Source organism: Oryza sativa, chromosome 12 (assembly GCF_034140825.1).
Source record: "Oryza sativa Japonica Group chromosome 12, ASM3414082v1".
In the NCBI taxonomy this organism is placed as follows: domain Eukaryota; kingdom Viridiplantae; phylum Streptophyta; class Magnoliopsida; order Poales; family Poaceae; genus Oryza; species Oryza sativa.
This window is the reverse complement of record NC_089046.1, coordinates 25,060,721-25,072,845: the sequence shown is the minus strand read 5'-3', so window position 1 is coordinate 25,072,845 and position 12,125 is coordinate 25,060,721. Positions and strand designations below refer to the sequence as shown.

The 12,125-nt window shown below is 42.3% G+C and overlaps 1 protein-coding gene across 2 annotated transcripts; it reads left to right on the top strand.

Moving 5' to 3' along the window:
- The first annotated feature begins 861 nt into the window (after positions 1–861).
- LOC9269040 (uncharacterized) lies at positions 862–6,307 on the top strand. Of its 2 annotated transcripts, none has more exons than XM_066306541.1 (3): positions 862–2,187; positions 3,485–3,543; positions 5,949–6,307. In XM_066306541.1, exon 1 carries the CDS (start codon positions 929–931, stop codon positions 2,183–2,185), a length of 1,257 nt encoding a protein of 418 aa, XP_066162638.1. In that variant the 5' UTR covers positions 862–928; the 3' UTR covers positions 2,186–2,187; positions 3,485–3,543; positions 5,949–6,307. The 2 variants fall into 2 exon arrangements, with proteins under 2 accessions (XP_066162638.1, XP_066162639.1); XM_066306542.1 differs by having other exon boundaries at positions 3,402–3,543.
- Positions 6,308–12,125: the final 5,818 nt, after the last annotated feature.

The window sequence follows — 12,125 nt, the reverse complement described above, 5'->3', positions numbered from 1 at the left end:
AGAAATATGTTATTTTTCTTGTTGTTTCGGCTTCGATTACACGCCTTTGCCGGTTCGCACAGTTGCGCCGGTTCGCAATCTTGAATCGCCTCCCACTGTGGATCTCGCCAATCGCCAATCGCAACGAACAAGAGGAGTAAACGACGCCTCACCTCTTTCTCTCGTACGATCGTGCCGCCTGACGCCTGCTGCGCCTCTGACCTAATTCTTTCTGGTAATTTCTAATCCGGTAATCCCTAATATTGGATTATCATTTTAGGCCATTCTAGATTGCTATGAAATATATTACGGAGAATAAATTATTTTCATATTATATCATTAATTAAGTTTTTATCCTTCAACTTTCCACAGGGCACCCGAATTTGACGGGACGGAGGCCAGTCCACACCTCGCCTCACCCCTAAACACCTAAATCCTAATCCATCCATTCCAAAATATAAATATAGTAACTATTGGCTATGTATTTGGACATATCCTCATACAGATACATAACAAAAATCACTACACTTTAACAACAAATCAAGTATAATTTTTTTTTCTTTTCAATATAGCTAACATGAATATTTGTTATGAAACTATAGATCTAAAACAATGTATCACAGAATTACATATTTAACTTCAATTTTATCACACAACTACAGCTTTATAAACTCTAAATTTTATAGTTATTAAATAACTTTATCACAATAAAAATGTGGTTGTGTAATACCATACCTTATAAATAAATCTATAGTTTTGTTAAATTCGCCTCTCTCTTTTTTTTAATTGGGCCAAACAATAAGACTCAGTTTCACATGGGCTTGAAATGGGCCTTCCGTGTGGCCCATCTAAATAGTCCATCTAAATAGAACACTCACACACCATTCCTCTCTCCCAAACACCGCCGCCGCCGCCGCCGCCGCCGCCGCCGACGACGACGAGGAGGAAGATGGCGGCGGCGCAGCCGCCATTGCCGTGGGGGGACCTCCCGGCGGACCTGCTGGGCCTCGTGCTCCTCCGCCTCCCGTCCCTCCCCGACCGCGTCCGCCTCCGCGCCGTCTGCCGCTCCTGGCGCGCGGGCGCCGCGCGGGGTCGCCACCCGCGGCTGCCCCCGCCGCTGCCGTGGCTCGCCCTCCGCGACGGGGGCCTCGTCGACCTCGACGGCGAGCCCATCCGCTGCCCCACCCCCATCCCCCGCCACGGCGTCGTCGGCCACCTCGCCGTCGACAACCTCGCCTTCCTGATACACCGCGACGGCGGCTGCTCCCTTCTGAACCCCCTCTCCTCGTCTGCTTCAGCGGCGACGGCGGCGATCACGCCTCTCCCATGGCTGAACCTCGCCGCCGTGGACGGAGCGATCGGCCAGCCGGGGGTATTCATCGGGATCGGGGCCTACGTCAACGTGTACTCCAAATCGGTCCTCTCCTCGCCGCTCGATTCGTCGCCGGATCCCCTCGTCGCCGTCGTCACATCGGGCGGGAGGCACGTCGCCGTCGCCCCTTGCAAGCGGCGAGGCGTGGTCACCATCGTCTCCGGCCTCATGGCGCCACAGATTCCCGGACTGAATCCTACTCGGTTCTCCGACATTGCGTTCTTGGGTGGAAACCTCTACACGCTCACCAATGCAGAAGGGCTCCTTGTTCTTGATCTCGGCAGCAATGGCGTCGACGATCCACCGAACGCGTCGCATCGTCGGTGCATCGCCGATGATCCCAACCAGCATGAGTATTACATCGATGGGAGCACTAAGAACAAGTCTTTGGTGCTGAGATACCTGGTGGGTTCCAATGGCAGGCTGTTGATGGTGAGGAGGTGGATGAACTGTCGGCAGCAGTATTACGCGGGTGACATGGACAAGACGCGGGGATTCGAGGTCTTTGCGGCGGTAATCTCTGATGGCCATGGCCAGTGGGTGAAGGTGGACAGCTTGGGTGACCAGGCAATCTTCCTTAGTTCAGAGTGCTCCAAGTCTGTCACTGCTAGCCAATGTGCAGATGGAATTCAGCAAGATTGTATCTACTTCATGCATAGGATCTACGACAATCCGACGAAAGAGTGCCACGGCCCATGTGTTGATCCTCTTGGTGACTCTGGCGTGTACAACATGAGAGATGGGACAATCAACCTTTTGCGGCCCAGGGCGGTGATGTCTGAGCTGCGCTGGAAACGCCAGTATCTGACTTGGTTCTTCCCTTCTGATGAGTAATGGTAACTCCTTTCTAAGCTGAACATGTTGCTCTGGTCTGGAATATTGGTATGGTCGATATGTAGCCAACTATGCAGATGTTAAAATCCTTTTCATGGATGAACGAATGTTGAAAGCTGTGCAAAATTTAGAATCACTGTGATGGCTATAAATTTTCCTTGCAAGCTATGAAAAATATATTGCCTTCAAGCGGTTAGGTTAATAGTTGGTGTGCAAGAAATGGCTAAAATTTGATGCATTGAACATTCATCAGTCCTGAATGAAAATTTAAGTATGTCTTCATCTGAAGGAAAATGCATTGAATGTCCTGCTGAAATACTGATATTTAGATGGCTTAACAGCCCTAGGAGGATCGATCTGCATCTGTCCATGTGTTTTACATTGCCTAAAACATTTTTCTTCCCGCAATAAGTGCAACGATGAAAAACATGATCAAAAAAATCATAGCGCTGTACTTTCACTCCCGTAGTTTCTTCTGAACTATTGTTCAACTGGAAGCATCATATGCTGTAAATAGTCCAGCTGGAAGGCTTCAATGGACCAAAAGGGAATGCATATCTGCAAATAATATCTTTACCACTATACGATTCCATGCAATCACTAGTCCAGAAAATACATGCAGTACTGTTCAATTGAAATTGAGTATTATTGTCGTCAAATTATATTGAAAAACCTTGATCGGCAAACCAAATTCCAGAAAGGATTTTCAAACATCATTTTAGCCCCTAGGCAAAATTACTGATCTCCCTTAACCAAAAATCCTTCTTATTTTTCTTTTCTAAATAAGTTCAGAGCTCTATTGGCTAGACACCTCTAAAAGAGGACTTCTAGATGCTGATGTCCATGCGGACATAGCAGAATGAGCTGAAGCCCTAGCGCCCGCTAAGTCCAGTACTTCTGCCAACGCCCACAGCCAGCTGCATGTATGGAACATTAGATCTCTCAGCCAGATCTTTACCCCTAAGCGGCCATATCAGCACTGCGATTGCAGTTCAATGCAACACCTGCCACAGTCATATTCTTCCCTCGTAACAGAAGAACTCCTGATGCCTCCTACGCCTACAATAGCAACCCAATTGGCCTAGCGTCATGAGCCTTTCATTTATCTCTCTCTTGCTGTCAGCTTGTAGCACTTGTGCTCGTTTGTCTATTCTTATATGCAGCAAAAAGGTGAGCAGGATATCATATATGAATGCACAATCTAATTCCCATGCAGTTATTCATGTTTGCAGTTGAGTTCAGTGTGCATCTACAGTTGCAACCTTAATCCTTTTGATGGTTATACCTTTTCTTTGCAAGATACACAAAATAGGATTGCCTTCAGATAATCAGGCCGGCGGTCAGTGAAGAAGAAATGGGTAGGTTCTAACTACAATTTTTTAAAATTTTGTTTCATTATGTACTGGCCAAATTATTAATTAATCGTATGTCTTAATCTAAATGAAAATGTATTGAACCTTATTAATTGTCTCCTTTCTATTCAGTCCACCGAATGCTAGGTAGCTCTAGAATGTTCTTAGTTAGTTTTGAAGGATAATATGGCCATTTCATGGCAAGCAAGTGATTAGCTAAATATGCATACTATGGTCAAAAGTGATAACTAAACGTGAACAGAGGAAGTAACAATTTGCATGGCATTTGAGATGTTCACGCTTTAGCTCAACCAGAATGTTGCTATCAACAATCTATGGCATTGCATCGTAGCTGGACTCGCAATTATGTGAACTGTGCGTATCTTCTTGTTTTTTTTTTTTGGGGGAAGGAATGCAAAAGCTTTGCTTTTTTTTATTAATAGAGAAGGAGAAAACCCACAAAAGTATTATATACATGGTCTATCATAAAAATAATAGACCTGTAAAACAGAACAAAAGACTACTCTCTGAAGGGGATGATCTCTGTGATTTTGGTGGCTCCTGTCTTGATCCACGTCTGTGCTTTTTCCTTAATCTTAGTGACGACCATGGTTGTTGTGGTAGCTATGTGCCAGAAGATATTGGCATTGCGCTCGCACTAGAGCCCCCAAGCCGCAAGGTTTTCCTCGGGACGTGGGGTATGCGTGATGGCTTGTACCACCAGTCTTCTACGTTTGTGCAATCGACCTTCATGAATTTGGAGGTCTAGGTTTGCCCATCTCTGGACAGAAGTCCAGAGTCTTCTCAGGTTTGGTAGAAAAACTCCTGATGCTTCTCAGACCTACCATTTGGTGTAGCACTCAGCATGACCATGTAGACTACCCAGGTCTGAACTCAGAGGAGAGATCCTTATATAGTCTTACCTTCATAGCAAAGAGAACAAAAGAAAAAGAAAAGAAGAGAAGAGGACAATAGAAAAGAATGCTGCAATCTGGCTACATGCATTTAGTACTCAAAATCGGGTGGACATAACTGTCTATAAATAAGTGTTAGGCACTTAGGCCTATATCTTGCATGATCCTGCAGATGTATTCGTCTAGTTGATCTCTGCCTATTGAACCGTACTCATCTAGGTGACACGTCCAGTCTCAACAAGGTCTCTGTATATTAAAAAGCATCCACTTCTGTTCATGATCAGAACAACAAGTAGCAGATGATTATGCATATGCCTGAACAAGCACTGAAAAAGTTTTGGAATCATTTGCATATAATTAATATAATTTACTCTGTTTCTTCTTTAGATAATTTACTCTGCTTCTACGTAGGTACAGATCTGCCAACCATATTAGAAGAGCATCCAACATGCCAGTAATACATTTTTCATCAAGTTATCTATAAAGCAGTGGCACATTATCAGGAAAAAAAGGGCTCAGAAAAACCTTTTTTTAATAATCCTTCGGTTTTTTCTAATGATGGATATTACAGATATTGTGCATTCTTATATTTACACACAGGTCAAATGAACTCTTAAAATAGTATAGAGAAACTTCAGTCGCCATTGCTAAAGATAATTTATCAGTAGTTCTAACACCATTGGATTTAAGTAGGCAACCATGCCATTTAGTAATATATAGAAGGGTCAGTTATAACACATGAACTCCTGATGCCTCCTAAGTCTACCATTGCAAATGTCATTGGAGGCTTGGAGCAGCCTGCATGGACTACTGTTCATGTCTCACCGGTAGCTTTGCGGCACTTGGTTCTTCTTTTACTTCTCTTTTATGGACCAAGACAAGTCACCATATATATCTTGTAGGGATGTATTGTTTGGTTCAATACAGTTAAGTATGCAATGTATATAGTCATGTTCATTAGGTGAGCTAGAAATAGGACTGGGCTGCCAGGGATTAATTAGCTGACTAAGGGCCCAACTCATTTCATGTTTACTTGGTAGTTGGTATATATTAAATCACCATATCTAATGAGAATTAAACATTTTTGCTTTACACAGATTTTTTAATCTACGAAATGTTGTCTAAAATTTGTTCTGCCGGAAGCTATTCTACTCTAAATTTCCTGGTCGTAACTAACTTTATGTATTAGTTTCTAAAAATTGATAATAATACATCGTTCACCATTTTTTATTCTACCTTAATTTGTCAAGATTATGGAAACAGTTTTGGAGAGCTCAAGTTGGGCAATAGACCATGAATAGATCCTAGAGGTGCTTCAGCCCTTGTTTAGTTTCCAACTTTTTCTTTAAATTTCTAACTTTTCCATCACATCAAAACTTTTCTACACACATAAACTTCCAATTTTTTTCTTCAAACTTCCAATTTTAGTCAAACTTCCAAGTTTGTCAATATCTGGAAGATGCTTACCAGGACATAACTAAATGTCATCATGTTCAGGTCTTTCAACTCATGACAAAGTAGTGTGAAATGCACCCCATGAGCTGGCCACAAGTGACAAACTGCCAGTAGAACTCCCGATGCCTTCTATGCCTATGATTTGCCAGGAAATGCTGGAGCTATTTGAGCTTTAACATCCATATGAACCTGCACTGAGCACCAATCCTCAGATTTTGTTTCAATCCTTTTATGGGCCAAATAAAATATTGTGATGAGATATACTATCTGATGATCTGATCTTTCTTAAGAAGAAAGGCCAGAAGTTCTGGTATTACAAGATGGTCCTCTTGATTGTCCAATAGGGGGAAGATATAGGGGCAACTGCCTGAACAAAGAAATAAAGGAGACTTCGGGAATAATTTTATTGTGGTTCAATGTGCACCTACTAGTTTACCAGACTACATACTGAATGTATGCATGCCCCACTATATAAAAAATTTCAGTGGGAAGCCCTAAATGCCCCATGGTTAATTAACTTCACTTGCTAGATGGTGATTAATTAAACTTTCAGTGCCTTCAGGGCCATCTGAATGAACATTAATTAGAAGGTCGAGATAAAATTAGGTGCACTGAAACATGGATATAGGGACGGTCCTTATCTTCAAGAATTTTTTGAATAATTGTCTAGTGGAAATACAAAATATTCAGAAGATGTATGGATATATACTTGTTGCACCTAGACATGCCAGATCGAAATCGCCACTTAGACTCTTAACAGTGGAATATTATTATGATCATTCAACCTGTTACAATCAACTAGTTAGTCTATAAAGCATTCCACTAGCCAGTATGTTTAAGCATAGTAATTTACAGTCCTTGAAAACCACCAAGAGGCATCAAAATGTATAATTTTTAGTACAAATTTTGATACCTCCTAATGCTGTAGGTACCAAGTGATACTAAATGTTATAATAAAAAAATGTGGTACCTTCCGGTACCTTTTTGATTGTAATTTAAATCACTCTTAAGCAACTATTGACTCAAGATCACCAATGCAAAATGCGCGAGGCAATGCTACAGGTTGTTGTAGCGCTCTGCTTAACAGGCTAGTTGTTGTCTATAGCTAGAAGCTGGATCTGCCACTTTGGCGTTGCTCATCATCTCTACCAAAGGCACTTTTGCTGTAGATCTTCTCATTTATATAGTTATTTGAGAGCAGAAAAGATCACATTCTCCCATGCTCTCACATACTCAATATATATGTACCCAATTGAAATTCATCCGTTCAAGAGAGCGATCTTCACCGATCAGTGGCGAACCCAAAATAAAAATATTTACTGCGTTCTTTTGCAGTAGTTCCCAACTTCCTTCTCTCTTTTTCCGCGCACACACTTTTCAAACTACTAAATGGTGTGTGTTTTTGCAAAAAGTTTCCATACAAAAATTGCTTAAAAAATCATGTTGATCTATTTTTTTTAAAAAAAATTAGCTAATACTTAATTAATCACGCGCTAATGGACCGCTCGGTTTTCCATGCAAAGGAGATGGGTTCCCAACCCCCTCCAACGAACACATCCTAAATTACTAATAATCTCTGATAAACTGATTAATACAGTATAAATTAGCTAGAGTTGATTAATTACCCAGTATCCTATTGCCCCAAGAATTGTTGGAAATATGGTCATATATTGGCATATTTTAATCTAAAATGTTAAGACAATAATCATGGCATAAACAGTGTGGGGTGATCTAGTGACAACATGTAGCATAACCAGTAGCATGCTAAAGGTATCATACGCATCATGAACGTCATGAACATGAACATAGCAAGAACGCAATTGACTTGCGACTAACAGGACTAACAGCGCTATGAACGAATGGGTTAACAGCAGGAGAAGGATATACCCTGAGAATGGCCCTCCGCTGGATTGTGAGGCAGAATTGCCTCCGTTGGTGTTGACGTTCGCGGCTCCAGCTCCAGGCGCGCCATCTCCGGCTCTAGCTCCAGGCGCGCCATCTCCGGCTCCAGCTCCAGGCGCGCCATCTCCGACTCCAGCTCTAGCAGCAGCGGCGGCTCCAGGCGCAGACATGGTGGACGAGCAGTCGTATGGGAAGCACTCCCCAAAAACCTGATCACCCGCCTACCCGGTGCAGATCTCAGGCGAAGGTGTGGTTCCGGAGGCCCTGCTCCTTCCGATCTCTCGTGTGCGCAAGCAATCAGAAGCGAGGAGGCGAGAGCAGCACAGGCGCGAAGGAGGAAGAACTAACACCCGGGAAAGAAGCAAGCAGTTCATTCTGATCGGACTAGCGGCCTCCTTCTATAGCAGGAGAGAGGCAGTCGTGGGAACATGGGCGCAAAAGAATAGCGACATGATGTGACGTGACGCACGCCCGCCAGCCACGCCCACGAGATCAGAAGCGAGGAGGCGAGAGCAGCACAGGCGCGGAGGAGGAAGAACTAACACCCAGGAAGGAAAGAAGCAAGCAGTTCATGCGGAGGAGGAAGAACTAACACCATTCTGATCGGACTAGCGGCCTCCTTCTATAGCAGGAGAGAGGCAGTCGTGGGAACGTGGGATCGTGGGCGCTATTCTGATCGGACTAGCGGCCTCCTTCTATAGCAGGAGAGAGGCAGTCGTGGGAACGTGGGATCGTGGGCGCAAAAGAATAGCGACGTGACGCACGCCCGCCCCGCCCCGCCCACGGCCTCGGCCCGGCGCGCGCGCGCGCGTGGCTTTCCAACTCCCACCTCAACCGGTTAACAAGGAGCCTCCAATAACTCCCTATTTAGGTTGAGATACTCCTCGCTTAAATCCTGAGGTGGTATTATTATCCTTAACACTTATTATGGGCCTTTGAGATTTAATAGGATAAATTGGGCCTAGCCCAATTATTCTAATAAGAATTACTATGTGGAAACGAACATGTTGGTAACCCCGCCTTCTTATAGAATCAAAGGCCACCAAAAGTAACAGAAGATTAGCTCCTGATGCCTCATAGGCCTACCACAACAAAAGTCACCAGGAATCATCTCCATGAACTGACTACTAATTCCTCTCGTCCCTTGCAGCACTTGTGCTCATTTCTTGATGTGCTCTTTTATAGACAAAAAGGAAAAAAATATCATCATATTACACAAGGATGTACTATTTCATCCCATGCAATTAATTACTTATTCAATATCATGCACTAATATTAATTTCAGTTGTTCATTGATCACTTCTTTTTTTTTTGTTGCACTACGCATGCTAGTGGAGCCCACGAGCAGACAGGGATATCGGATCGCAACAAAACATATTGTCCGTGCAGAAAAGATGGCTTTTTTTTACCCAAATTAATTGCCAATTTAACGTTCCTCTGGAAATTAATGCAATATTTGACACCTTGTAATTATGTATCACTGAAGTGTTTTGCAACCTTGACAGCCACCAGATTGCATATTTCTGCTGCCGTTTAATTACTTAGAACAACTCAAGGTTTTCCACGGTGATTTTTTTTCTCAAAATTCCTACGAAAATGCATGCACGAAAACACACTCTGTTTGTGTACTTTTGTTTTCCATTGCCTAGTTAAAACACGGATGTCTCTCTCTCTCCCTTTTTTTTCATATTGTAATTAATCAGTACAACCAAGAAAAACATGATCAAATCATAGCTAGTTGCATGCCTGTATTTTGTGTTTCCCATAGTTTCTTCTATGGTATTGTTCAATTGGAAGTGCCATATGCAGTAATCTGTCAAGCAGGAAGGCTTTCAGGGACTAAAAGACATCTGCGATCGATCTGTGCTACTCTATGATTCCATGATTTATAACTAGTCCAAATATGTTTTTAGATAATGTACTAGTCCAAATACATGTTGTATCGCTCAATTGAAAGTGATTAGTATTGTCTTCAAATTACATCGAAAAAACATCATCATCGATCAAACCAAAATTCTGAACAGATTCACAGGCATCATAGATTTTGATGGGCAAAATTCTGATCAAAATTCTTCACCCATATATCTGTACGTCCATAGATTTGATCAAAATTCGATCTATATATGGACGTAAAAATTTGATCCATCGTACATTTTGCCCATCAAAATTCTTAACCAAAATTCATAGGCATGAGGATTTTTATCTATGGGCAAAAGGTTTACTATACATCAAAGAGTACATCAGGACGCAAACCTTTATGCGTCTTCACGGCAGCATCCATGTATGAAACATTAGATGAGGCGACCTGTGGGCAGGCGGACGACGGCTTGAACCGACCGATTTCGACGAACGAGTCGTCCAAGTGGGTCGAGATGGTTGATATCATTTTGCTAGGCGGCTTGAACCTGGATTTGGATTTAACATGAATATTCCTCTAAATGGACCATCCCATCCTATCCATCTCCAAATCAAACACCAAGAAAAGTGCGTTCGTCCTATCCTCATCCATCCCACCCCTCCAACTAAACACAACATCAGTCATTCCATCACTGTTTTGTACCGCTGTCAACACTGCTCTGGCAGTTCAATGCAGCACCTGGCACAGAGGTAATTTCGACGAGTAATAGAAGAATTCTCGATGCCTCATAAGCCTACCATTGCAACCCAATGGCCTAGCCCTCATGACTCTTTCACCTCCCCCCCCCTCTTTCTCTGTTAGCTTTTAGTATATGTGCTCGTTCAACTATTCTTATATGGAGCAGGAAAAAATGAAGGAAGGGGAGATATAATTTATGAATAATGAATAATCCTATTTTCAGTGCCCCCTTATTCAAGTTTGCAGCTAAGCTCATTGTGCATGTACAAGTGCAAACTTTTACTCTTTGTTTGCAAGAAATGCAACATTTTCTATGTTTCCTTCAGGTAATCAGGTCAACAGTAGGTGAGGAGGAAATTAATTGGCTATTATTTGACTAGTGTTCTTTAATTTTGTTTGATTATGTATTGGCCAAGTTAATGCATATCAAGGAAAATGCAGTGAAGCTTGTTAAATACGTGATCCGAATTTTGAGCCCACAATATATTCGGATTAAAAGCTGATGTTTTTGTTTGCTTAACCGCCATGAAATGTACATTTGTTTGTCTTTTTGCCCAAACTATTTTTTCTCCATCTGCTTTCAAGCAAAACGGGTCTATTAATTATTTGCTCTTCTTGTAATCGGTAGAATGTACAACGAAGAAAAACATGGCTAAATCATGGCAAGCGGTGTTTATCATCCCTTGGCGTTTCTTTTGATAAATCGTTCACCTTGAAGAGTACTCTCTCCAGTAGGTAGGATGCCCAGCATCCTCAGGTACAAGAACACTCAGAAGACCAAACTGTGCAGTCTATCCAAAATTCATCCCCATTTCCTAGATGAATTTGTCGAAAACCGTACCCTGTCGAATGTAACATGACAATTACAATCACCAGGGACAGGCAGAAGTAGCATGTCTGCAAGGCCAGCAATAAGAATGAGCTGCAGCATGTCTAGCATTTGTTTGGTCCTCTAAAGTAGTAACCGAACAACTCCCGGAGCCTCCCATGCCTAGCATATAGCCACCCACTGGCCTGGTCCTCAACTCTCTAGTACATCACTCTTTCATTTCTATCTGTCAATTAGTAGCACTTGTGCCCGTTCATATCACCTTATATGGAGCAAAAACAGATTGCTTTCAGGTCAGTAGTTGGTGAGGAAGAAATTACCAGGACCTGAAAAAAAATATTTGTTTTTTTTCTATTCTGTAATAGCAGCCAAGTTTGTTGTTTTCAGAGTTTCAGTAATTTGTTGTTCAATTGGAAGAGCCATATGCAGTAATCTGCAAGGGTGTAAATACCATAAATCTGCAGGTTTCATCTCTTTCGTCATGGACCAGAAGAGCGCATATATCTTCAGTAGATTTTTACTGCTATATGATCGATGCAATTATAAGTAGTCCAACAAGTAAGTATATACGGTATTGTTCAATTGGGCACCTTCTAGGTTAAAGTTGAAAGTGAGTCGTATTGTTGTCAAATCTATCTATCTATTATATACTAAAAGTCCATTAAACCTGCTACAAACGCTCCTAAGCTGCCAAGTGGCGCTTCTAAAAACACTCTTAGGTTGCCACGTGGCAGTTTATAATCTCACAATCGATTTTCATTTAAATTGATGGGCCCATTAGATTAGATCTATTGCTTCGTCTTAATATTCTCTGTAGATATGGGTGAAACCGTTTACACCAGAAAAACATACGTACGTACTATGGAAAGAAACGATCAAACGAACCCTTCAG

Excerpts from the sequence above, each read along its gene's own strand:
- LOC9269040 (XM_066306541.1), top strand. The coding sequence starts at position 929 with ATGGCGGCGGCGCAGCCGCCATTGCCGTGGGGGGACCTCCCGGCGGAC.